Source organism: Pollachius pollachius (assembly GCF_949987615.1).
Source record: "Pollachius pollachius genome assembly, chromosome: 11".
Taxonomy (NCBI): Eukaryota; Metazoa; Chordata; class Actinopteri; order Gadiformes; family Gadidae; genus Pollachius; species Pollachius pollachius.
The window spans coordinates 6,415,877-6,440,876 of record NC_136944.1 but is presented as its reverse complement, the minus strand read 5'-3'; the positions used below and the strand labels follow the sequence as shown (position 1 = coordinate 6,440,876).

Genomic DNA, 25,000 nt, shown 5'->3' with positions numbered 1-25,000 from the left:
GAGCCTTTCCGCTTGGACGAGGCGGCCACGATGCGTTTCCATGGCAACGAGCTGATGATGGAGGGCCGCTTCAGGCTCTTGGAGGCCGAGGGGTCCTTGGCGTTCTTGCTGTTCTGCACGGCCGTGTAGTGGCCCACCGTGGCCGGCCCGTCCTCGAACAGCGCCGCCTTGCGGTAGCTGGGGGACAGCGACAGCACCGTTCCCATGGTGACCCAGGAGGGATGCCAGCGAGGGGTTGGGCAGAACAAACAAAAATAATAGTACAACTAGGAACGGGGGGGGGGGGGAGTCCAAAGAGGAGAGACCAGAGTAGGTGGGGAGGGACAGAGTGGGTGTGTCAGGTGACAGAGGTGGGGAAGTATAGCTGCAGGTTTTCAGCTGCAGGAGGCCTGACCTATGAAGGAAGGAAAAAGGCACACACCTTTAGTGTGGAGCCTTCATTGTCTGTTAGCATGGAAAGACTTCATCGTCCAAGAACAACAAGGAACATGTCTGAGTGGAGAAGCAGAGCTGTGTGATCACTTTGAAACTAACAGGAAATGCAAGCTTGCTTTGTATAAAATGAAACATAATCCTGAGCAATCAAAGTGGTGAATATTTGATATCTTTGTCTGTTCGCATTTATTATTTGGTTAGAGCTAGTCAGCAATCCAAAGCTATAGATTGATATTTAATAAGTAAATAGCACAATGGATACAGAGAATTACATTTCAGGTCTAGAAAAAGACATTCCTATAGATATACTATGGCCCACTGTTAGTGGAACCTACACATTTTGCAACCAGCCTGTTCATATGCATGAATGGGTCTTGTAAACAGGGCCTGCTGGTTTGTTGTTATGGCTTTACGATGAATCATTATTCATATCCTTATCATCCATACAGTACAGCTTGCATCACTATTTACAATGAATCATTCACGTTCATATTGAATTTACACCTTTGAGCCTTTAGCGACACAGTCGAGCGTCAGGTAGGCCTATAGCCTCATCGGCGTCTGTTCCCCATCGCCCCTCCAATGTGCTCATCTGTATTATATAAGGAGCGATAAGCCACCGACGGCTGAGGAGGAAATGTGCGCAAGCATCCATCTTAACTTCAAAATGGAAGCCCTGAAAACACCCCCTCCCCTCCACACGGGGTAGCTCCAGAAAGGAAAAAGAAGTGGAGTGAGTCTATAACCTTGATCTATAGGCCGAGCCTATATGATATTAGGCATATTCCCATTTAGCTGCATCGATGTTGAATGCAATTCAAACATTGTGCTGTCGTCAAGTCCGATTTTATCCATTTTTTATTGATGGAAGCTGAACCAAATTAATAATTCAGCACACAAAACACAAGCCTGGTAAAAAAAAGAAAAAAAAAAGGTTAATGTGCTCTAAAAAGGATCTAAAAATAGGAAAACCTTCAAATGCTGGTGATTTCGGAATACAGTCTACACGTTTAAGTGCATGCGTCTAGAAGACATGCATCGCGTCATCTGCAGCCTATATTTCATCCGATTCATGCTCATAGATAAAAAACACACAAAAACATCACGTTTATTCATCGGGCCTACATACCTCTAAACGAGTAGAGCTCTCTCGATGAGTGCATGTAGAAAATCACACACACTGACCCATGGCAGGTGGGCAAACGTGATTAATATCCTTCCACTTGGAAACCTGCAGCGCAGTGGTCCAAATCCCCCCCCAATCCCCCCCCAGTCTCCGCGTCGCTGCGCGCTGGATCGGAGCTGTCCTCGGTCCTAGGTGGGAATGCACTTGGCTCCGACGTCCTCCTAACCTGCTATAGGTGCAGCATATACATGCACAGACAGTACACCTCGTCCCTAGCGGACCTACTGAGCCTTGGAGACCTCCATGCAGGGCCTGTATGCAGATGCTCAATGTTTCCCTCGCCGATGGAAGAGGAGATGGAGAGCGGAGGGGCAGCAGCGTGCTACTCTTGCAGTACGGGAGAAGATATCTTCCATTTAAAAAAGCGAAAACCTATATGGTGAGGAAGGGATTAAAAAAGGCTCGTGCCGGCGACGACGTCGACCGCGTGCGAGAACACAAATGAACCCTGAACGTAAAATAAACACAAAAAACTAATGCCGAGAAAATGGCTACTATGAGGTCTATAAATAGATGTGTACCCTCGGCTTAGCCAACCCGCGTAAGAAAAAAAGAATCCCCCCAGCTTTTTGATGCGGGTATCCGCAGTTATTCGGGTTGGTTGTGATGGAGAAATGACGCCCTGTAATTGGTCGAGCGTCGGATGCTGCGCTCGTCCGTCGCTGTCGCAACCGTCTGCGCTCGAGCGCCCATTGGTCGCCGCGGGATGACGGCCAATGGCTGATGGCTGCAGGCTGACTCGCTGCTGGATGTGTCAGGGGCCCAGATGTGCTGTGTGGGAGATGCTGTTATAGGGACACACTATGTAATGCACGTGCTTGCCCCCCTAAACAATGGCACCATGACAGGCCAAGAAGGTGCGCCCCAGTTCTGTGGAATAGGCCTGCAGTGAGCACCCATTGTTGTGTTTATTCAATTAATGTTTGGTACATACATATGGTTTGATGGACACGTATGTGTTGTTACACGCAGGAGGGTGCCAGATATCAAGGCTTTATGCGTGCTGGTTATAGTTCATTCTCAAGTCTATGCGATCAGAATTCAAATCATGAATGTCGGCACTTTTAGGCTCTGATGTTTGAGGTTATATGCCTATTTTGTGTAACTGAACATGTTTAAGTTATGATATAACATTATATATGTTAGAACAGATGGCAATGTGGTAAACGATAAGAAAAGGCAACTCAGATACATAGGAAACAAAGACTACAAGCTTCTGGCTTAAATGTAAATACATGTAGAATTGGCATATGAGCAATAGGCCTATCTGCAAAAAGAATATTGCATGATCGAAATGGGTGGATTGGAAAATTTGAATATTTGAACACTTGAACAGTTATTTAAAATGCATAAATTGAGACGAAACGCCTAATCAGCTGATATTCGGTGACCTAATTAATAATAACATATATTTGTTTTCAATGGTAAAATAATTTATGATCGTTAACGTTTATATTTTAACTATCGATGATGCTTCTCTGCTTCACTAAACTACAGAACCCAAGATGCATTACGCTTTTACACCAGCAGCGCGACTTCCGGGGCACCAGGTTAAAAGCTGAAATGCTCTACTTGAGCCTATGCACTTCTCAAGCTCTTTCAAGATTGTTGTTTCAGGCGCTTCGCCTTATATTCAGATATAATTAACTCATCCAAAACAAGCTCTTAAGATGGATGCCGTGAACAGACATCGCTCTCTTTATAAGGGAACCACGCCGCCGTGGAAGGAAACCTATAGGAAGGTGAAAAGTTATGCAACTAGCTCGGTAGCATGTTGTGGGCACAACAAGTAATGTTCACGTTTGTTTCTTTGCTTAATCAATAGCGATGTGTGGATCGACTGAGGAACAGTCGATCCCGGCTGTTGGATCGATACCGTCAGATGGAGGACGGCCCTCAGCCTCCCGGGGCGAAGGGCTCCGTGGTCCAGGAGGTGATGGAGGCAGAGTGGACCGCCCTGCAGTCAGAGGACCGCTCTCTTCCCTCGCTATGGGGGGCAAACGGCCCTGGACAGGTAGGCTCGTCGTGTCCACAATATTGATTAACTAGTGCATAGTGTTGAGCGCAGTGTGCTTTGTAACATTGCTGTCTGCGATTTTCTGGGATGTATATGGATATTTGATTGATAGGTCAACATTGACAGTTTGTGACTGTATGCTTTCTTTTTTATTTAACAGATGTTTGGTGCCATGAAGGAATATGATGAACTGGCGGTGCTAGAGGAGATCCAAAAGGAGCTCATCTCACAAGGTACAAAACTCAAGTCTCATAGCAACTCTTACTGTAATGAAATTTGAGATGGTTCTTGTGGGAATGGCTCAAGATGAGGTTTTTTTTTATCATCGTTTGCCAGAGCTTTCCATCATTGAGGAATACGAGAGGAACCAGCAGTTTGAGGAGCAGTACATCTCGTCCATCGTAGAAGCAAGGGAAGAGGATGCCATTCATATTATTTGCCCAATATGCTGCGGGTATGCCTTTTGAAATAATCTATGGATTGTTTTCTGTATGAAATGTATTGTTATGTTTGTCTATAATGAACATCAACTTTTAATCGTAATTTTTTTTGGAATATTTACATTATGCTGCAGTAAGCATTTTTTGCTTTTTTAAATGATCTAAATCTGTCTGCGTCTGTCCGTTTTAGGGTTAAATCCATACATTGGATTTAATCCTGAGACGTTGAAACAGAAAAAAAAACTTGGGTGAATAAGATGCTCATTGTAGCTTTAAATGAGTGCACACTTTTATGGATGTTGTTTGGATGGCAAAACATAAATCTATTTCCTGTTTGATCTCTATTTTCAAGGAACCACTTGACCATCAACAGCCATTTTGTCTCCTGCCCCTGTGGAATGTATATCAACACAAAGGTATGTATCTCTTTTGGTTCTCTAATGGTGTTTTCCATTGGCACATTTTCGCATTGCCAACCTACCGCGCCATGCTGATTTGAATTTCCACAACCAGTTTAAAAGGCTTTTTCACACCGTACTTGAGGTGGACCATCTCCGACGTCCGACTGCAATCCCCAAATATACGTGTCAAACAAATCAATCAGATTTCATGGAAGGCTACAATATAAAACTAAGCCAATTAAAGTGTGAGTGTTGATGTCATTGAATCAAGACAAGCGTGTCATCAATTAAAGACAACTTCACATGGGAAGCCCGTTTGTAATAGAGATGCAAATCCCAGCCACCCTGGGCTGCCGGGCCAGTATAGTTTAGTGAGAAAACGCCATTATACGACACCTCAATTTCATTTTTTCGGTCCGGTTTTGTGTTAACATGGTTTCACATGAAATCAACATTGATGCTACTATCATAGATCACAATAACATTTGTATATTTGAGTATTATCTTTAATGCATGCGCATGGCTTTTCATTCACTTCAAGTGCTGTTGTTGACATCCAGGCCAAAAGTATAAATGTGACTCTAGACTGGGGGGCTTAAAATCCCCCCAGTCTAGAGTTTCAGGACAAGGGCATTTCATTCTATTTCTAAAATCCCCTTAAACTTTTGCCTAGTTACATTTCTACAAGCCAACTAATTGGGCAAGGGGCAACTAGTTAATTTAATCTGAAATTGCCCTTTTAAACTGTGTACGCAACAATAACAGAAGCCTGTTAACCAGGCCGATCTCTGTGATTTATTTATGCTAATATATATATATATATATATATATATATATATATATATATATATAAAATATCTTTCAGCAACGCAACATTACTCCTGAGGTGGTGCAGAATCTCCTGGAGCTGAGGTTCTCTCAGCACATGGAGGGCTGCGTCAACCAGCCTGTGTTCTCCATGGCCGCAGACACGGACACCTCCACCAATCTCATGCTAAGCTGCCAGGTAACACTGTAGTTATTGAACCTTCTGCATGGGCTGAAGATGCTTAAGGTTGAAATGATGATAATGTTTAGAATTATCGTGTCTCAAATAGACTGTAGTCCTATATGTAGCGAGTAGAAAAAATACAGCTACATACATAGGCTACATTTGCACTGTGCGTATTAATCCCTTAAAACAACAGTACTCTTGCTTATTTTGGGGGTTTAACTGCGAATATCAACCAAAATATTTTTTACATGTTTTTCATATTATATTTTTTGTGGAAATACGTTTTCTGATCAAGGTCAGCTATGGAGCAGTTTCATGATAATAAAAAATAAGAATAAAATTGTATTTGTCACACTCAAAAAACATTAATAGCCATGCATGCACATTTCATGGTTAGTATGGAGTAAGCAAGCATATATTAGTCACACACATATCTATTATTCTGATCCAAATGTACCCGGTCCAGGGTACCTCTGGTAATATCTTGTTTTTGTTTTTGTGTTTCAGGCTTGTGACTTCTTGTCCATTGTCCTGTGAAAGACCCATGCTGACTTGTCAGATGTATTTTAGTGTATATTTTATCCTTGACCCTCTTTTGTGAAAATAATATTAAAGAAATATTTTGATCTAAAGTTTTTCAGTTTATATTTATTTATTTTTATAAGGGGGGAAAACACCAGAGTCAGAGCTTGAGGGACACCTGTAACCCACTTGTAGCTTGCGTTAAACTGAAGGGATGAACTATTCCTAAGCTTTAAAAACAACAAATGTTACACAAACATTAGGTGTATGTAATGTTATAGTATACAGTATAGTTATAGTATATATTTTTTTCTGTAATGGATTTTTCTTTTGTTTGGCTTTGTGGTTTATAACATCTTTGGCGATGAGAAGTAATTCAGAAAATGTTCAAATGCATCTATCCACTGCATCCCAATGTGGAGTTCGAAAGTATTGAGTAGAAAGGTATCAGATAAAGTTTAGTTAACTGAATGAATACATATGGAAAATAATATTGCAATTGAAAGTAGCATGAAACATGGAATTATATATATTTTTAAATAGTGCATTTCTGGATTTGATGTTTGATTGCTTCAGAAGTGGCTACCATACCTTTACACTGAGAGAACAAGAGGTGGCAACATTGATGCATCATGCATCAGGACCTAACCGGAAAGCGGAGGGGGCAGAGCTGCAGCCAGACTAGTAAAGATGGCAGCCGCGGCAGTGGCTGAGTTTCAGAGAGCACAGTCTCTGCTCGGAACGGACCGGAATGCCTCTATTGACATCTTGCATTCTATCGGTAAGCGGGGACATCACCGGGTCCGCTCAAATAGTTCCAGACGGGGGGTCCGCTGATGTGTTTTCATTGTGTGTTGAGTGAGGCTAGCTCGAGTGGCTGTTAGCGGAGGGTTAGCCGGTTAGCACGGCGCAGAGACTGGTCCACAGCCCCGTTCTCCCACAGTGAGTCAGCAGCAGCAGGTTAGCTTCATACCGGCTAGCCCGCTAGGCTAACGTTGGCTAAATGGCTCTTTCATTGTGAACTTGGGTGACAGTTTGTGTAGTGTGCGTTGGTTTAAAAGGCAGACTCTCTAGCAGCGACCCAGCGGTGGACAGACAAATGTGTATCTATGTGTGGAGTGTGAATGACAGTTTCTGTACAGCGTTAACTACTAAGGAATAACTCCTGTCAGCGGTGTGTGTATTGTCAGAGCCACAGCGGGGAGATAGTTGTGCAGTTGGTTCCTCTGTTTGACGGAAATAGTGGAAATGTGTTTTTATTCGCAATTGAGCAATGCCTTGTAAAAAATCGCTAAATAGTCATTTAGATATTTGTTCAGATGAATAGAGAAAGTGAATGTGAGCATTAGAATGCTGTTTGTGATTTAAAAACAGGGCAGTAGATAAAGTATTAAGAGTATTTTGAAGTATTTACTTTCATCAGAAGCCTATATGTTGAACATAATGTGGAAATAACAATGCTCCTTTGAAACTTGAGTAACGTGTGTGTGTGTGTGTGCGTGTGCGTGCCTGTGTTGTAGTAAAGCGCGACGTCCAGGAGAGCGATGAGGAGGCGGTGCGTGTGAAGGAGCAGAGCATCCTGGAGCTCGGCGGGCTGCTCGCCAAGACCGGACAGGCTGCAGGTATCCATGACAACATAATATTGCAAGCTTCGCTTCGGTTTTTGCACACAAACGTTGAACCGTGCACTCGGTCTGGTTTTGGAAGTTACTCAGTGGTCTTCCAGGTTATGACCGATCTATGATGTTATGAAGTATTGGCGACGCATCGTGTTCAGGCACTAAAGATGGATGAAAAGATGTGACAGCTGAGCTGCATGATTGGACCGCCACTTAACTATGCATGATGGATGTGCTGTTATTATACTACTGTCAAACAAGGAGGACATGCCGGAAATAATTTTAGCACTGCAGTCAGCTGCGTGTGAAGCATCATCATGTCATTTTCTCCAAGGTGCAGTATAGTTACACAAGTTTGACCAAAGTCATACTTGGGTCACACCTCGTAATGGCTTTACTTTGTTTAGTTTGTTTAAACAGTAATGCAGCTGATTATTAAAGCTGTTCATTCTGAACGCACATGCGTGTCCGATTTTGTTATTTTTATTTCTTGTCCTTGTAGATCTTCTTGTTCTTGTAGGCGTTCTTAATCACATGCAGTGGATGTTTTACGGGGGATATAACATTAGCCTTATGTAAAGATTGACTGGCTCTGTTTTGTTTTTTTCCTGCATTTTACTAAACCCCTAATCCCCCTTTCCCCCGTCTCCTCACCGGTGTGTCCCCCCAGAGCTCGGGGGTCTGCTGAAGTATGTGCGACCCTTCCTCCACTCCATCTCCAAGGCCAAGGCGGCGCGGCTGGTGCGCAGCCTGCTGGACCTCTTCCTGGACATGGAGGCGGCCACGGGCCAGGAGGTGGAGCTGTGTCTGGAGTGCATCGAGTGGGCCAAGACGGAGAAGAGGAAGTTCCTGAGGCAGGCCTTGGAGGTGAGCGGCTCGTGATGCACCCCAAACTGAATACCGATTAGTAGGCCAGAATTAGTGCTGAGCTCGGATATTCCGATATTCCTTCGTTAGGTGGGTACTCCGATCCCAATTCAGTATTCAAATGCTTATTTTTTTTATTTATGAATCAAGCGACTGTCTAATTGTGAAATGTATTTAGGCTTCAATACTGTGTCCTTCACAGTATGGTGAAGGACACAATGCCAAAATTATAAAAAGCCTTATGTCGGTGGAGGCAAATCTCACCATCTGAGAATACAACAAGACATAAGAGGTCAGGCTAGACTGACTAGACAATGGGGAGGTCTATGTGGGAGGAGAAGTGGTTAAGGAGACAGGAAAGGGGAGGACATTGTGTGAGGCGACGACAGTCCGCTGGTTCTGGTCCCTTCGTACTTGCTGGCTCATGAGACATGGCTCATTGCTCCAAATAAAACCTTTTGCTGTGATTACGTTGTAATTTAATTAAAACGTGCCACATGTCAGGGCTTAACATTGTGTGTGATGGGTTAGAAATGCCATAGTCTGTTTGTTGTCTGCATGCTCGTGGGTGAAATGCTCTGTGAGCCTATCTGTTGTTGTAGACAATGCCTCTCCGTCGTTCTTCTAAGAAGAGCTTTTTTTCTTGGTTGTTTCGAGTTGAAATCGTAGCCGAAGGATGACCCTGAACAGCTCCATATAAATAACCGCTTTGAAACCATACGAGGAAGGTCGTAACTTGGGCTGTTTTTTCAGCGAATGCCAACATAGAGGGATCAGCTGAAGGGCAAAGCAGGACTCTGAAGGAAGCTCACTTTTCAAAGGAGCCTGGCTCACCGCACTGAACAGCAGTGGTGTAGTAAAGGCATAAGGAGAGAGCATCGAAGGTTTTTCAGTCAAAACACAGGACGACGAATATGAGAACGAAAATTTTAACCACACTGTATTCCCTTTCGAAGCAGGCTATAGAGAATACTAACCTACAGAATACCTTTGAAGGCCATAACTCGGTACACTGGTACACTGTATATTACCACCAGATAATGGACAGGGCTGAGAGGTAGGAGATAAACTAGACTGGCCTGGCACTCAGTGTAGTCCAGAGTATGGATGAGAGCCTTTGAGGAAGCAAAGCCTTTCGGTTCACTGGGATGACGTTAGTCTGTCCTCCGAACTCTAAACAGCTGGAAAGCCCTACTACCTCTAGGGGAGTCTGTGGTACTGGATTAATCTGTAAATATTTTATTGAAGGTCTAACTTTGAGGCCTACTTAAGGAACGGATACATTTCACCAATTATATTATTGATTCTATTATATTGCAAATTTGGAAGTTAGACTTCACGTGTGTGAACGAGGATGGAACTCAAACCGGTGGTTTCACTGGTGAATTAATGATTGTCTGCAAGTTTACTTATTGATGCACGTATATTTGCGATGCACAACTTTATTGAAATGACATTTATATAATGGTATTAGCATCTCTGTTTTCTTGTTATTTAAATAGCTACAAGAAATGTGAACCGTTATGTTTAATTCAGGTTCTGGCACAACTTTTGTTTGAACTGCTCTCCCCAACAATCTGTGAGACGACTGATCCTCCGTTGTCCTCCTCAGACTCGACTCATCTCCCTGTATTTCGACACAAAGCGTTACCAGGAAGCTCTGCAGCTAGGTGAGGATCTGTTGTCCAGCACGCCGACGTCAATACACATTCTGTTTCTTTCTATTGCATATCTCTCAATAATAACATCGCAGGTAGCCTAGGATCATTACCACATTGCGACAAATCGTCAGCAGTAGAAAATAATTGTCCATCTGTTCATCAAAAAAGTGTTTTATAGAATATACATATGATCACACAAGACTGGCAAACAGTAGTGTGGTCATAAGGGCCACATTAAGGAAGTGCGTTTTTGGCAGGAATGTTTTTTTTTTGGGGGGGGGGTATGTTTTAGAAGTGAATGCTGTTCATCTGTCTCTTTTGAAAAAGTATGGGGACTCCGAGGTAGGTAAGGCGTGAAGGAAGTCATTACACTTTTTGGCCAAGTCTTTTCGTGTGGATAATGTGGCCAGTACATATGTACCTATGTATCCAAGTTGTACGTACGTATGCCAGATGTACGCATTAGGCCCTTCTGAACGTACGCTCCTTCTACCACCTCCAGGCACCCAGTTGCTTCAGGAGCTGAAGAAGATGGACGACAAGGCGCTGCTGGTGGAGGTGCAGCTGCTAGAGAGCAAGACCTACCACGCCCTGAGCAACCTGCCCAAGGCCCGGGCCGCCCTCACCTCCGCCCGCACCACGGCCAACGGCATCTACTGCCAGCCCAAGCTGCAGGCCGCGCTGGACATGCAGTCGGGTGAGTGGAACCAGGACGATGCTCCCTCATGCTTTTGAAATGACTTTTTTTGTCTTGGTTTGACACATTGTCGCCTCGTTTAAAGACTGGACTTTGTACTTTAGGGTTTTGTCCTTCAGTTGGGCGATGGTTTCTATTATCAAATTGTCCTATCATTGTATCAAATTTTAGCAAATACACAATTGAATTGCCTGCGGGAGGTGGGACTGCAAAAGATCTGTTCTGAGCGCCAGCTGTGTCTTTCTAACGATGGTTCCTCTTTGAAAGGAGTCTATTGGTGGTGTGTTGAGAGAGGGCAGAGGTGAGCTTTGTGCTCATTTGGGTTACATATCCTGTCATCTGGAGTTTATTAAGCGCAACGCTAACCAATATTGAACTACCCTAGTACTATTAAAATGATGTAATGAAAGGTAGATTCCCACATCCTGCTGCCACCTCCTCTTCTCAAAACCTGCATTTCATTACCGCTGATCCTCCGCAGATATCACTGGTACTGCCAGTCGGGTCAAATTGCAAGAAAGATGTGTGGTTAGATATTGCGATCACAGACTCTGGGACGGGGTAGGGCGGTCTGAAGGGTACTGGGATACGATGGCATGGAGGGAGTTTCAGGAGAGGAGTAGGAGGACTTTGAAGGAGATGCAGCACTTGACCAAGAGACAGGGAAGGTGGATGAGTGTGGGGGTGATTTGTTGCAGGTGAAAACCCTTGCAGCTGTCTTAATCTATTCTTGGGCCCTGTCCAGGGCTTTGCTCGGAACCCCTGACAGCTGGAATTAATCCAGACGGGTGGTGATGAGTCATGTTGATGTGTTTTCGATCTGGCGGAAGGCAGATTTGCTGTGTTGGACTAGAATGACAGGATTGTCTGGAATAAGTACACAGCCATAAACTCACTCACTCTGTTAGTGTCAATGCCGGGAGTGTATAGCTAGACTATTTACTCACTGTAAAGTTATCGTTTAACTTCTTTGCTCTATTGATTTGGGCTTTTTCCTTCCTTCCCTCGCTGTTTCTATTCAAAGACTGCAGCTCCATTGTTTTAAATCGATACCATTTTAACTTTCCTAACACCTTTCTATCCGGACATAAACGTAAAAGACTGCGACTAGCTCAGGGTTGTACAGGTTGTACATGTAGGCACTGGGAACCTGGGGACCATCAGTAATGTTTGTTCCCCCCCCCCAGGGATCATCCATGCGGCGGAGGAGAAGGACTGGAAGACGGCCTACTCCTACTTCTACGAGGCCTTCGAGGGCTACGACTCCATCGACAGCCCCCGGGCCATCACATCGCTCAAGTACATGCTGCTGTGCAAGATCATGCTTAACCTGTAAGCGGCTGCCCCTTCTGCCTCCAAATGCACCTGCCTTTCAAACACTCAAACAACCCTGCACTCACAAACTGCTCCAGTATCATGCCAATCAGGACGGTGGGGCCGTTGGGTTTGCAGCATGTCAGGATTTAGTAGACTGACATGAATCGGCTTTTATTAGCCATATGCAGCGAGCCAAATAAGATAATTATGTATACCTACGGCACATAATAATCGTTCACGCCGAGAAGTCGTGGTGTATGTTCAACAGCCTATTCAATAAGGGTGTTCAACATGCTGAATTCCTGGAGGTTGGCTTGTTGATTCACAGGCGTAAAACCACCTGGGTGGGGTTGTTCAGGTGGACCCTTACTGCATGCTTTCCAGACCTCCAGTCTTTCTACTGAAACCAACCCAAAAAACGGTGCAGTCAGGTTTGGTTCAAAGGCTTTGAGCGGATCAGACCCAATAATAATTCACCCTAAAGCACTTCAGGGACTCCTATTCAGCCTTAAAAACGCTGATGGTCAGGGACAGTTAAAGTCAGGCATCTGGCTCAGGGACACCTAGCCAGGAGCCGGGGATTGAACATGAACCTGGTCTATCTCCTGAGCCACTTCAAACCCTGACTAGTGGCAGAGAGCTGATGGGCCTCTCTGGTGTGTCTCTTCCTCCCCTGCAGGCCAGAAGAAGTTCACTCTCTGATTGGAGGAAAACTGGCACTCCGGCATGCTGGCAGACAGGTAATTTTGTGTGTGTGTGTGTGTGTGTGTGTGTGTGTGTGTGTGTGTGTGTGTGTGTGTGTGTGTGTGTGTGTGTGTGTGTGTGTGTGTGTGTGTGTGTGTGAGACCTCTTCATATTACAGATGGAACCGTGCACCCCTCATATAGTGTTCTGGCTGTAGATTAATTCAGAGTGAAACCCTTTAACTACAATGGTTCAATACATCTGTAGGCCACATTACCTTAAAACTGGTGTTTATAAATGGATAAGCATACAAAATGGGAATGGATACATTAGGAATACTCAACGCTCCTGTTAATGCTCCAAACATGCAACATATTAATTCTAATCATTCAATAATGATTGTGAATATTTTTGTCTTTCTCCCATTCCCTCAGACAGAGTCACTCAAATGTGTAGCGCAGGCCAGCAAGAACAGATCCCTGGCGGACTTTGAAAAGGTAGGCTGTTCCTCAATGCCGAGGCTGCTACAGTTTGAACCCTCCATTGTATGTGTGAACACACTGACACTGATGCCCTTCATAGTGAGCCTCCGGCAAGGCTGATAGTGATCATCGCGACTAACCGCATTCTGTCTGTAATTGGATTCGTGAATTAAACTCATTCATCCTAGACGTTTCACAAGTTGACGCAGGGGGTAGAAAATTGTTGTGTAAATGGTGGTTTATTTATTAATGTTTCACATTAATTAAGTCACGTATTACTACCCCCTGAACATTTTTCAACGAATCTATTTGTAGGTTCAAAGATGTCTGATTCAACTTTTTTTTTAAATTATTTATAAATTATTAGTATTAAAAAAGCAAAGCTTAGTATCTATCCTTTTCAATGTAATGTGTTTTGATGCATGCGCACATGTGTTCTGTCATAGCGTGAACGTGACCTTAATGTCGTGACCTTAATGCCCCCCCACACACACACACACACACACACACAGGCACTGACAGATTACAAGCGTGAGCTGAGGGACGACCCCATCATCAGCACCCACCTGGACACCCTCTACGACAACCTGCTGGAGCAGAACCTCATCAGGGTCATCGAGCCCTTCTCCAGGGTCCAGGTAGGACCCCCAGCACGGCCCCACCCATCACGGTCCAACCCCCCCCCCCCAACTGATCCGATAACGGACGTTACTGCTTGAGAAGGTGGTGGCTGGTTGTGGTCATTGTTTTATCTGTATTCATGGTTTTCCTTTTCTCTTTCTCTCCCCAGATAGCACATATTTCCACATTAATCAAACTCAGCAAGGTGAGATTTTGAATTTGATACTAATGTTTTTGTATCACGATTTGCCTGAGTTGCAAATATTGAGGGATAAGGTATGAAGGGTTTTGTATTTGTTTGTTCAACAGGGAGACGTAGAGAGGAAGCTGTCACAGATGATCTTGGATGAGAAGTTCCACGGTAGGCATATGAGGTCAAATCAGCCCTCTGTACTGTACTGAATGAAGAAGGGCCGGGCAGGCATCGATTAGGTATCGCAATTTCTTGCTTCTGCAATAATTATTCAGGTTAAATCTAATTGAGCCCTGAAAAATATATAGAAATATTTTCATTGAAAGAGCGAGGATTCATTCACTATCGGCTTGAATGATGACTAAGAGTCAAATTAAACGTGGGCAGCCCTAGCATTGACCGACACTTGTTCAGCGTATCAAAACTGTCTTGTACTTCACTTTCCTCAAAGTATCTCTCCACCCTCTGCATTGAGAAACCCTTCGGATCAAAACGTCCCGCAGTGCATTCGAATGATCTTGATGTCGAGATAATCACATGCTTCCCGCTAATTAGAAACTGCGAGTTAATTACAGCTCTGCGTTGGGTCTCTCCGGCTACTGCATATAGCGTTTTTACGACCACGAGTCGAGAGATTGAGTGTTAAGGACCCGACGCATCGGCGGATTGGGCCCGACAGACTGTCTGAACGCCACAGGAAGCGCGCTGGGTGAAATGGATGTGGTGCGTGTCCCTCCAGGGATCCTGGATCAGGGAGAGGGGGTGCTGATCATCTTCCACGAGCCGCTGGTGGACAAGACGTACGAGGCGGCCCTGGAGACCATACAGAACATGAGCAAAGTGGTGGACTCCCTCTACAACAAGGCCAAGAAGCTGACATAGGTGGGTGCTGTGCGAGAGCGTTGGTGTGCTGGCGGAGTCGTCTGATCCCGGGGGGGGGGTGTTGGGGCCTTTTATCTGTGAGTATGTAAAGCGTGTTCAAACATGAGGGAAGAGCCAGTCTGTTCTGGGTGGCTCTTTAGGGCGTCTCCGTGGTATGGACAGTGGGAGCGCCCTCCCCAAGAATAACAAATACATGTTGGTACCTTTCGCACAATTCTGTATTTATACGTTAACATTCAATTCCATTTTATTTGTATAGGCCTTAATCACCATTTCAATATCAAAGGGCTTAACCGGCCAAATATTTATGACGCATGGGCACTTGGAGTGCATTCAGAACATGGGTGATTGTAGTTTGATGATATTCCCTTGCAAAACCAAAAGCCTTTTTTAAAAAGGACAGATTTCTTACAGTTTAGGCTTCTTCTAAAGTCAATATTTCATACACTATTAGATCAATGATATCGATATTCAACACGTTTTATCCCAAATATCAAGGAAATCTTGTGGCACTCTGGGAACTGTGTGAAACATTGTGCAATGTGTAAACAGAACTAATCTGAAGTAAATCGACTCTCAATGAACTGATGAGAATATTTTTTATTATACCACGGTCTGGGGGAATGCTTGATTCTGATTGGCTGCAGGTTGTGCATTAACTCCTGATATACGGGCACCTGCTAAATAGTTCCAGTCAAATTGTCTGTTCAGCCTTCAAAACGAGAGCTGGCCAATTGTTAAAAATGAATTAAACGGTTATCAGACAAGGCGGTTATATGCTATAGTCCCTAGAGTACCTGTGGTATAAAGGCTGGGACAAATTTCGAATTATAAATATGTACAATGCATAACGTTAGCTCTCTGGCTCATAGCTGAGCGGACTAGAATACCTCCCGTTGCCAAGTCGTAGCTAAGGTCCGTCCTATTTACTCGAGTAGTGAACAACGATCCATTGCATAAGAACCTTAAGGGAGGGTAATGGTTGTTGCAGGAATTAATCAAACCCTCAGGCATTACCAGGGAAACAAACTTATGGCTTGTGAAAAACTTTATATTTGGATTGTAAAACGCATGAAAATATAAATGAATGGTCTTAATTTATTTTCTTTGGCAAGTGACCGTGGTATAAGCGGGATAATGCCCTTCGAGGTGTCCATTATCAGGAATTAATGGACTTCGTCGTCCATTAATTCCTGATAATGGACACCTCGTCGGGCATTATTCCTTACTTATGTACTACCTTATCTCCTACTAAACATTGCAGTCCTTTCCTTGTGCAATCCCTCAATTGAAAATCACTAGAGCCGTTATGTCTGGAGAATATTTGGTAGTCCTAATAGGCTACATCGCTTAACTTATAGTTCTGATGGTAACTGATATACAACTTCATAAATAAATAGAAAAAAACTCAATGCTGCTCTATTTAGAGACAGGAGACTAGTGTGTGAAGTAAAGGTGAAAAACGGCAAACGGTAAGATCCTAAAAATAACTACTTGATATAGACGCGGGTGAATATCACTGTCCGGCTTCAGTGTCCCACATCGGAGGAATATCAAGGGCACTGCATGCTCGTTGTAGTTGTCCCTTTTGGGGCCCTGACCAGTCCAGTCGATGATGTGAACAAGACCACAAGCGGTGACCTGTCCTGACCCCGGTCCCCGTGTGTGTTCCGTCTGTCCTCTCAGGGAGGGAGGGGGCCCGCCCACTGTCTCCGGGTCCAGAGCGACGGCGGCCGGTCGGAGCGGCCGTGACCCCTCAACCAATCCTGGGCCAGCAACAAGGGGAGGATGCAAAACTAAACACGGCCAATCAGACTCTGTAGCCAACCCAGCGGCCAGTAAAATCAGATGTGTGTGTGTGTGTGGGGGGGGGGGGGAAGCTCATCGACCAAAAGGAAACAACCAATGTGATCACCCCCAACAACACCCCCCCCCAATACTTGTTTCCATCCTCCCCTCTTCTTCACGTCTGACTGGTTAACGCTGCTGCACAGGGCTCCCCCCATGGACCAATCCTGGCACTGCGCTCATCTCTCTACCAACCACAGGTTTCCAATCCACACTGTGGTTGCCTCTCCTTCCCCCTTATCTTTCTCCCTCTCTCTCTTTCTGTCTCTCTCGCTCTCTAGCTCTCTGTCTCTGTCTCTCTCTCTGTCTCTCTATCTCTCTCTGTCTCTATCTCTCTATCTCTGTCTCTCTATCTCTCTCGCTCTCTATCTCTATCTGCGCTGGTCATCAGGGAATCATGTAAGAAAAAGTTACCAATAAAAGCCCCCCTCCCACCATATTTAGTGCAAATACATTCTATGAAAAGAAGTCTACACCAAGATGTGCGAGCGAAACAAGTGTGCACTGGGATGGAGGCCGTAACCGCGGCGACCGACTCCAGCTTCCCCCTTCAGTTCCATTCCATTCGCCAAGCCTCCTCTGTGAAGCCTTCGACCTCGTAACGTTTATAGTTTTAGGTTTTTTTTCCACCTCCTGGTTTAGCCACAGAGGCACCCCCCTCCCTCTCTCCCTCGCTCTCTCTTGCTCTCTCATTCTCGTTCTCTCGCTCTCTACCACCAATAAAGAAAAACAACTGTTTGGGAGAAGAGCAAAAAAAAAATGTCCTTCCTCCCTCCTGTCTTCTCTTCGCCATGCACAATATACACATGCGTTGAACTTTAACCCCTTCTGCCCTTTTTTTTATTTTTTTTAAAGGATGTTGTGATTTCGGGACACCTGGGTACAAACCTGCACAGCGCGATGTGCAAAGAGGCACATTGCATCAGGTTGAACATTTGTCGGTGTGCTGCAAGGATTTCTTTTTATCTTTTTATTCTTTTGGATGTGGCATATGCAATGTCAACAACCTCTCTCGCTCTCTCTCTCTCTCCCCCTATCCTCTCTCTCCCCCCTCTCTCTGTAACTAACTCTCCTTCCCCATTTGTATATATTGTTGCCAACCACTTGTTTCCAAACCAAATCCGACGCCCTCCTGCCTCCACACTGTTGGTTCTCTTTCTTCTCCAACCGTAAGGAACCGAACCAACGCGTCCCCTTTAACCGCGGCGGCCGGGTCGAGGAAACCTGTATGAGACCTGACAACGGGAAGACTCGTCTGAGACCCATTAGTGTCTGAACTAAGAGACCAGGGGGGGAGGGGGGGTGTACATGATGCTGTATGGGATCAAGGGCCAGGGAGGATCAGACGACATGATACGTAAAGAAATAGAAATGCTAATAAAAAAAATATTAAGCTGATGTTTTTGTGACGTTTTTCTTGACTTAGTTTACTTTTGTTCACTTATATGTATGATATTTGTCGAGTAAGCCTTTAAAAAGAATGAGGGCATGAGTTGAGGTTGGTATTGGAGCTTTTATTGTGGAAATGCAGTGTTTAAAATGCTATGAATGAGTTATTCTGTTATTTGTGTCCGAATCTACCTATCATTTTCATCTTTTCATCTTATTGTGCCTCATCAATAATTAAACACGAAATTAGAGTAATGTATTGAGAATCTATTTTATTTTAAATTTCACAATTAATCGCAGAGTCAACTGGATGTCCCAGCTTATGCCCTAATAACCACAAACAAATAAGGAAATTCTCTATCTGTCCTGATATTGACTTGGAACAGGGCCATTAGCATTTGAAAAGTCGTATAGATCTTGTCTAAGTGGGGGTCTGGGGGCCATTTGGGCCTTGTCGTTGCATTTGAATGGGGATGAGGCTACACCTTATCACAACCTCATTATGCTCCGCTTGCTCAGTGCTTAAGGCCGCTGAGCAAGGCATACGGAGCGCACTAACCAACCAACTAACTCAGAAACTGGTTTGTTTATTATCTTGTATCTTGGAGAGAATATGGAGCCTGCGCTCTGAATAAAAAGTAATGAGACGTGGAGTTTACAGTCTCCCCGGCCCTGTGTATGTGCTCATCAGAGAGAGAGAGAGAGAGAGAGAGAGAGTTACTGGAGGTTTCTGCGGGGAGGAGAGGGTAGCCAGACAGGCGACAGTCAGGGACGTCTGGCCCTCGGGGCGAAGGCAGGGAGCGAATGCCCCGCCGCGGGAGCCAATGGGAAGGCGCTATTTCGTCCTCTGCCGTGCACTGCTCGGCGCGCCCTGTAATTTGGAGTTCCAGTTGGGTTGGGTGCCGCCACAGTGAACAGCTTCGTCAGGGGACTAGAGAGAGAGAGAGAGAGAGAGAGAGAGAGAAAAAGAAAAAAAAAGAGATCCTACATGCATCGGATTTCTAACCCGTCTCATTAAGAAAACAAACATCGAGATACTTTGGGGGAGCAATCATCTGATAATCCTAATCTATTAGTCCCGAGACGAGTTTTTGATCTTCGATTTGGACCATGAATGGGCAATCTGCGTCCTGCTTCGAGGTGGATAAGAAGCCCTTCCTGGCCGGTAACTCTCTCCCAGGGGCGAAGGACTCGCCGACTCTCCCGGAGTCCTCCTCCACGGACCTGGGCTTCTACAGCGGCCACGGGAGCCTCCAGCAGCAGCAGCACCACGGCCAGCAGCACGACTTCTACCCGGTACAGCAGCAGTCGTTCGCAGGCCAGCCCCTCAACCCCTACTCGTACCACCATCACCACTACAACCTGAGCGGGGCGTACTCCACAGGTAAAGCCGAGTACCCCCCCTACCCTTCGCCCCCCTACCGTCAGCACGGAGCCTTCAGCCGGGCAGGGAAGTCACCGTTGGAGGATCTCGGTGAGTTTGGAAAACCTGCGACGCACGCACGCACGCACGCACGCAAGCACAAAGACAGGTGTGTCCACATTTGATGGACTGTCGATCGGAGAGAACGTGAGAGACAGTGAGACAGTAGTTCATGCAAACAAAGTGGGAGTTTAGTCGGATCCTGTTGTTGGGTGAGTGGATAGATTTGAGTCAACAAAACCAAACCAAATCCTCAGTTTGGACCTGATTACTCGGCTACAATAAAGTGTCCTGTTGCCTTGTATCCAGCATTACGCACGACGAGGTGGAGACGACTTCTGGGATGGACTGAGGTCCTCCCAGAGGTCCACATGAAACACCTGAAACAGTCCCATGCAAAACCGAACATTACAATCAAACATAAACCTTCAAATCAACTATACAAGCTTCAGACAGTACTGTCTGAAACTTTTTTTTTGTTGTTTATTTTGAATGTGACTTGAATGTGGACATACGATACACCACATTAGATTCGATTCCAGAAGAAGCACAAGTTGACATGCTGATATGGCTCGGCAGTTTGACATTCCAGTTGGGAATTGACTGTTCTGGCCCCAGGGCCTTGGCCTGGGGCCACCTCAGGTGCCGCAACACGTCACGGCTGATCTTTGACTCATTCCGGTACGGCGGACTTTATCACGCAACGTTTCCCGCTGTCGTTTTATGTTTTGTTTTTTTTATCGCTCCTTATTGCTCACGCCGTAGGAGACACGCTGTAGGCCTGACAAAAACGAAAGAAGAGCAGCTTACGGGATTTACATGCAAAACACACACGCACGCGCGCGCGCGCACACAAACACACACACATCTCTATCCACTGTGTCTGTGGTAGACACACACACACACACACACACACACACACACACACACACACACACACACACACACACATCTAGATCCAGTGTCTGTGGTAGATACACACACGCACACACACGCACACACCAAAATTATACGTTTAGAGTGGCGATGGAATTTCTTTGAAACTCTGTGCTTGTGGCAGCCGCATCTATTTATACTGAGCTACTACAGCCTGTGCGGCTGTAAGGGCCCATCCATCCATCAAGAGCACTTGTCTGACGTCTTGGACGTTCCCCTACAAGGTTAATTCAATCCAAAGTGGTTAATCATAACTCGGATCATCCCGATTTTGAACGTCCCCTTACGTCCGTCTTCCTCTCCTGGTTTTCAGTGAAAGAGGAACCAGAGGTGGAGGTTCGCATGGTCAACGGGAAGCCCAAGAAGATCCGCAAGCCCCGCACCATCTACTCCAGCTACCAGCTGGCCGCCCTGCAGCGGCGCTTCCAGACGGCGCAGTACCTGGCCCTGCCCGAGCGGGCCGAGCTGGCCGCCCAGCTGGGCCTTACGCAGACACAGGTAATGGCCACAATCTGTAGTACATCTGCTGGACGAGACTGGGCTGGAGGCCGACAGCCAAGAACAAGACGGAGCAATCTTAATCTAATGGAAGACTTTAGACAGAGATTTTAATGGCGACAGCAAACTGTCAGCAGCAAACTGTCCGGGGGGCGGGGGATTGTTTGTAGTAGGCCTATATCGTTTTGTTTAATTAAATTATCTTATGTTAGCTCAAACCTTTTTTGAGTTTTAATCGCTCATGTTTTAGTTGTATTGTTTTATTGTTTTTACAACAGTCAGACGGTATCCAAGTTCTTGCCAAGGCATAAATCGGCTGTAGGGTTTTATGAAATCCGTCTGCATAGTTTTATTGGGATTAATTTAGATATATTCAAAATAAAAACTGATGTTTATTTCACTCTCACTTCTCTTTAGGTGAAGATCTGGTTCCAGAACCGCCGCTCCAAGTTCAAGAAACTCTACAAAAACGGAGAGTTCCCCTTGGGGGACCTGCCCATCGATCACAGCCCGGACGCCAGCGATTCCATGGTTTGCAATTCCCCTCCTTCCCCTGCCGTGTGGGAAAATAAAACCACCAACAACAACAATAATAACAACAACGTCAACAACGACGAGGAAGGCAGCGGCATCGACAGCAACAACCTCAGCAGCATCGGCAGCAGTAACCGCAAAAGCCATGCGCTACTGGAAGACGCCAGCAGGGGGCATGGCCTTTACCAGTCTCCGGTCAGCTCGACTGCGGCCTACATGGCGGAGTACACGCACCAGAACTGGTACCCGCAGCACGGCGTGCATTTAGACTTGCCGGCTTCTGCGCCCGCACCGCCGTCATCACAGAATTTGGGAGCTGTGTACTGAGTCATCGTCCCAAGACTGCAAGAAAATAAAATGCCCTGCAGGTGTTTTGATTCGAAACCTCTGCGTTTTGGTTCCTCTCTCAATGGGAGGATTGTGAGGCCTATTTTGTATTCATTGTTGACCCACTTTGACCCGTTTCTCACGCCTTTTAAAGGACGGACTTTTAAATTATTTGAGACTTGAAACACTTGACATTTCCGTCCCTTATTTAGGAACTATGATTTATTTTGATAAGGAATCTAAGGTCTGATGGTGGCGTTATTATTTTTTTGGGGGAAATGAGTCCCAATGAACACGTCGTTTAAAGTGTTTTCCAACGTCAGCCTGGTTATCAGAGGGCAGTGTTTAGGGGGGAGGTTTTATGTCTCGTTCTCCAAGGTCAAATTGTGTATACTGTCCTGGTATTCCTCTTTAAGGGGAAAACAGATAATCGCTATTCACTGAACGCCTCCATCGTGTTGTCTTTGTGTTTATTTATATTTCAACATTTGTAGGGATTTCCCTTATTTTCTTGCTACCTTCACTTGCAAACTCTACTACTGCCTTACTTTTGGAACACAGATTCTCATGATTATAAAAAAGGCTTATATTTGTGATAATAATCACATACTGCGTCCCTCGACAGTAGAAAATTACCCCTCAAAACGAAATTGTAATGCTACTCTGAATCTCATTGGTTTACATTTGCCTCACATCTTTAGTTAGTTATTACAATTCAGAAACATATTTTTCAATGATACACAAAAACATGACTCTTTTTATAAGCAATGTCTGATAAGCCATATGTTGTATATATTTATAGTTATTGGTGAGCTGATCACTTTAGTTGAAGATTTTATGTAATTCTAGAGTAAATAATAATAAAATGTGAGTTTGAATTATAAGAAGGCTTGCAGATATTTTTCTTCACGACACTACACAACACTACACAACACTACACAACCATACACAACACTACAGGAAACAACATGTCAAGTCACACCAACAGAGCACTAAACTACTACAATACAGGGCCGACACACTACACAAAATAACCCTAAAGGACAACACCACACTCTGCCCTCTATACAAATAACTAAGCGATTACTACACTACAAAGCATTAAACAAGTTACACAACATTCAGAACTGCACAATGCACAGCAATATGACTGCACAACACCATACCACAAAACACTGTACATTATAACATACACCAGACTACACAATACCAAATACAACACAAAACAACACCATACACTAGACAACACAATACCATAAACAACGCAACATACACCAGAAAACAAAACAATACACAACACCATTTGCTAGACGACACAACCCTACACAACTTCATATATAATCAACACAACACTAAACAATCCAATACCCTAGACCACACAACACCATACACTAGACAACACAACACGACACAACAGCATACATAGACAACACAACATGTGTTGGTTGCTTTCTTGTTGGTTGGGTTCGCCATGGTGAGTCAGGCAGCAGGTTTCGTCTGCCTATATCGCGTGCGACACTCAATACATCCCACAGACACACACAAACACACTCAAACAAACACACCGCAGACACAGTCTCTCAGACACTCTCTCACACAGACACACACACACACACACAAACACGCACAAACACATCTCAGACGCACTCACACATACATGCACATGAACATTCACACTCACACAAACATTCTCACAGACCCAGACACACACACACACACAAACATCCCCCACATACACTCACACACAAACATTCCCCCACATACACTCACACACACACACACACACACACACACACACACACACGCACACAAACATCCCCCACATACACTCACACACACACACACACACGCACACACGCGCACACACACACACACACACACACACGCACACGCACACGCACACACACACGCACACACACACACACACACACACACACACACACACACACACACACACCCAGAGCGGTGAGGCTCAGGGAGGTAGCGGTGGAGCAGACTTGGTGGAGTCAGTAGATCCTAATAACACACTAGCAGGCAGATGACAGAGTATGTGGAACGGGTTGGAGGGCGGGAGGCTGGGGAGCAAGGGGGGAGGAGGGGGGAGGAGGGATAGGTGAGAGAGAGGAAGGGAAGGAGGCAAGGGAGAATTGGGTTGAGATAGAATGTGTTCCTTGAATCCTCCTTCGAGCAGCCTGATTTTAAGTAACACGGGTAAAACGTGGGGGTTCTGCCTATTGTATCTGTGTGTGTGTGTATGTGTGTGTGTGTGTGTGTGTGTCTGCGTGTGTGTTTGTGTGTTTATATGTGTCAGTGTGTGTGTGTGTGTGTGTGTGTGTGTGTCTGTGTGTGTCTGTGTGTGTGTGTCTACTTCAATGTTTTCTGAAAATCCTTTATTTTACCTTCAGTACCCTTAGTTAGTTCCATCCATTCTTTACATAGTAAGAAAAAAGTTCTAAAGTTGAAAGGCTCTTTTTTCCAATCGTGGTGGAATTTTGGTTGAATATCGATTCTGAATTAAATGAAATCTTTTAACATTAATTAACACGTGAAGTACGACGTCTGCTCCAAATCATTACTTCTGTGAAAATGTCAGCTTTACGCTAACTGACGTCAATTGAATGCTGTGAATGTTTCAGTAGAATTACTGCCATCAATATATCCAATGTCCTCGGGGAAGGGAAGACCTCTGTGAGGTTTTGTTACCTTGACACCGTCCGGCCGTAGCAGGAGAGATCAAAACCATCTCAATTATGTGGGAGCATCCCCAACCTGCTCTACATGGAAATTCCTCTTCTCACAGAAGTCAGATATGCTGTGAACGCCGCGTCCTGGAGCCTCTGAATCCCCAGGGCGTGTGCTCAGGGAGAGACTCTCCAACGGGCCTCCTTCACCTAGAGGCCATCCAGGTTCTAAACCAGGATTCTGGTTTAGATCCAGAATCATTCATGCCCTGACCCTGGTTCTAAACACTAACCCATATGATCCTGGTTCTAAAACCTGATCCTGGTTCTAAACCATGACCCTATT

At 45.1% G+C, this 25,000-nt stretch overlaps 4 protein-coding genes across 4 annotated transcripts in view; 3 read left to right on the top strand and 1 right to left on the bottom strand.

Moving 5' to 3' along the window:
• Window positions 1–206, bottom strand: part of LOC307082600 (cyclin-dependent kinase 5 activator 1-like) — a gene marked incomplete at both ends in the record, with an annotated part of 1,543 nt that extends 1,337 nt beyond the window's left edge. The window contains one exon of the mRNA XM_079746218.1: window positions 1–206. This exon is cut by the window's left edge and continues 388 nt beyond it. Coding sequence (XP_079602344.1) covers window positions 1–206 — 206 coding nt within the window.
• Window positions 207–3,194: 2,988 nt separating this feature from the next.
• Window positions 3,195–6,088, top strand: rpain (RPA interacting protein). Its single transcript, XM_079746222.1, has 7 exons — window positions 3,195–3,363; window positions 3,447–3,635; window positions 3,799–3,871; window positions 3,975–4,092; window positions 4,431–4,494; window positions 5,345–5,485; window positions 5,981–6,088. The coding sequence occupies exons 1-7, from the start codon at window positions 3,292–3,294 to the stop codon at window positions 6,008–6,010; spliced, it is 687 nt and encodes a 228-aa protein (XP_079602348.1). The 5' UTR covers window positions 3,195–3,291; the 3' UTR covers window positions 6,011–6,088.
• Window positions 6,089–6,663: 575 nt separating this feature from the next.
• Window positions 6,664–18,143, top strand: LOC307082598 (26S proteasome non-ATPase regulatory subunit 11A). The gene is made up of 13 exons (XM_079746216.1): window positions 6,664–6,776; window positions 7,516–7,617; window positions 8,285–8,481; window positions 10,094–10,151; window positions 10,645–10,839; window positions 12,027–12,171; window positions 12,836–12,896; window positions 13,275–13,337; window positions 13,835–13,960; window positions 14,113–14,148; window positions 14,253–14,304; window positions 14,876–15,018; window positions 16,705–18,143. The coding sequence occupies exons 1-12, from the start codon at window positions 6,686–6,688 to the stop codon at window positions 15,016–15,018; spliced, it is 1,269 nt and encodes a 422-aa protein (XP_079602342.1). The 5' UTR covers window positions 6,664–6,685; the 3' UTR covers window positions 16,705–18,143.
• Window positions 18,144–19,185: 1,042 nt separating this feature from the next.
• LOC307082603 (homeobox protein Dlx3b-like) lies at window positions 19,186–22,697 on the top strand. The gene is made up of 3 exons (XM_079746220.1): window positions 19,186–19,729; window positions 20,928–21,112; window positions 21,530–22,697. Exons 1-3 carry the CDS (start codon window positions 19,366–19,368, stop codon window positions 21,971–21,973), a joined length of 993 nt encoding a protein of 330 aa, XP_079602346.1. The 5' UTR covers window positions 19,186–19,365; the 3' UTR covers window positions 21,974–22,697.
• Window positions 22,698–25,000: the final 2,303 nt, after the last annotated feature.

Coding starts and splice junctions, on each gene's coding strand:
- rpain (XM_079746222.1), top strand. CDS start 3,292: ATGGATGCCGTGAACAGACATCGCTCTCTTTATAAGGGAACCACGCCG. Junction 4,093..4,430: donor ATTTGCCCAATATGCTGCGG/GTATGCCTTTTG, acceptor TCTATTTTCAAG/GAACCACTTGACCATCAACA. Junction 4,495..5,344: donor GAATGTATATCAACACAAAG/GTATGTATCTCT, acceptor AATATCTTTCAG/CAACGCAACATTACTCCTGA.
- LOC307082598 (XM_079746216.1), top strand. CDS start 6,686: ATGGCAGCCGCGGCAGTGGCTGAGTTTCAGAGAGCACAGTCTCTGCTC. Junction 13,338..13,834: donor CCCTGGCGGACTTTGAAAAG/GTAGGCTGTTCC, acceptor ACACACACACAG/GCACTGACAGATTACAAGCG. Junction 13,961..14,112: donor AGCCCTTCTCCAGGGTCCAG/GTAGGACCCCCA, acceptor TTCTCTCCCCAG/ATAGCACATATTTCCACATT.
- LOC307082603 (XM_079746220.1), top strand. CDS start 19,366: ATGAATGGGCAATCTGCGTCCTGCTTCGAGGTGGATAAGAAGCCCTTC. Junction 19,730..20,927: donor GTCACCGTTGGAGGATCTCG/GTGAGTTTGGAA, acceptor CCTGGTTTTCAG/TGAAAGAGGAACCAGAGGTG. Junction 21,113..21,529: donor TGGGCCTTACGCAGACACAG/GTAATGGCCACA, acceptor ACTTCTCTTTAG/GTGAAGATCTGGTTCCAGAA.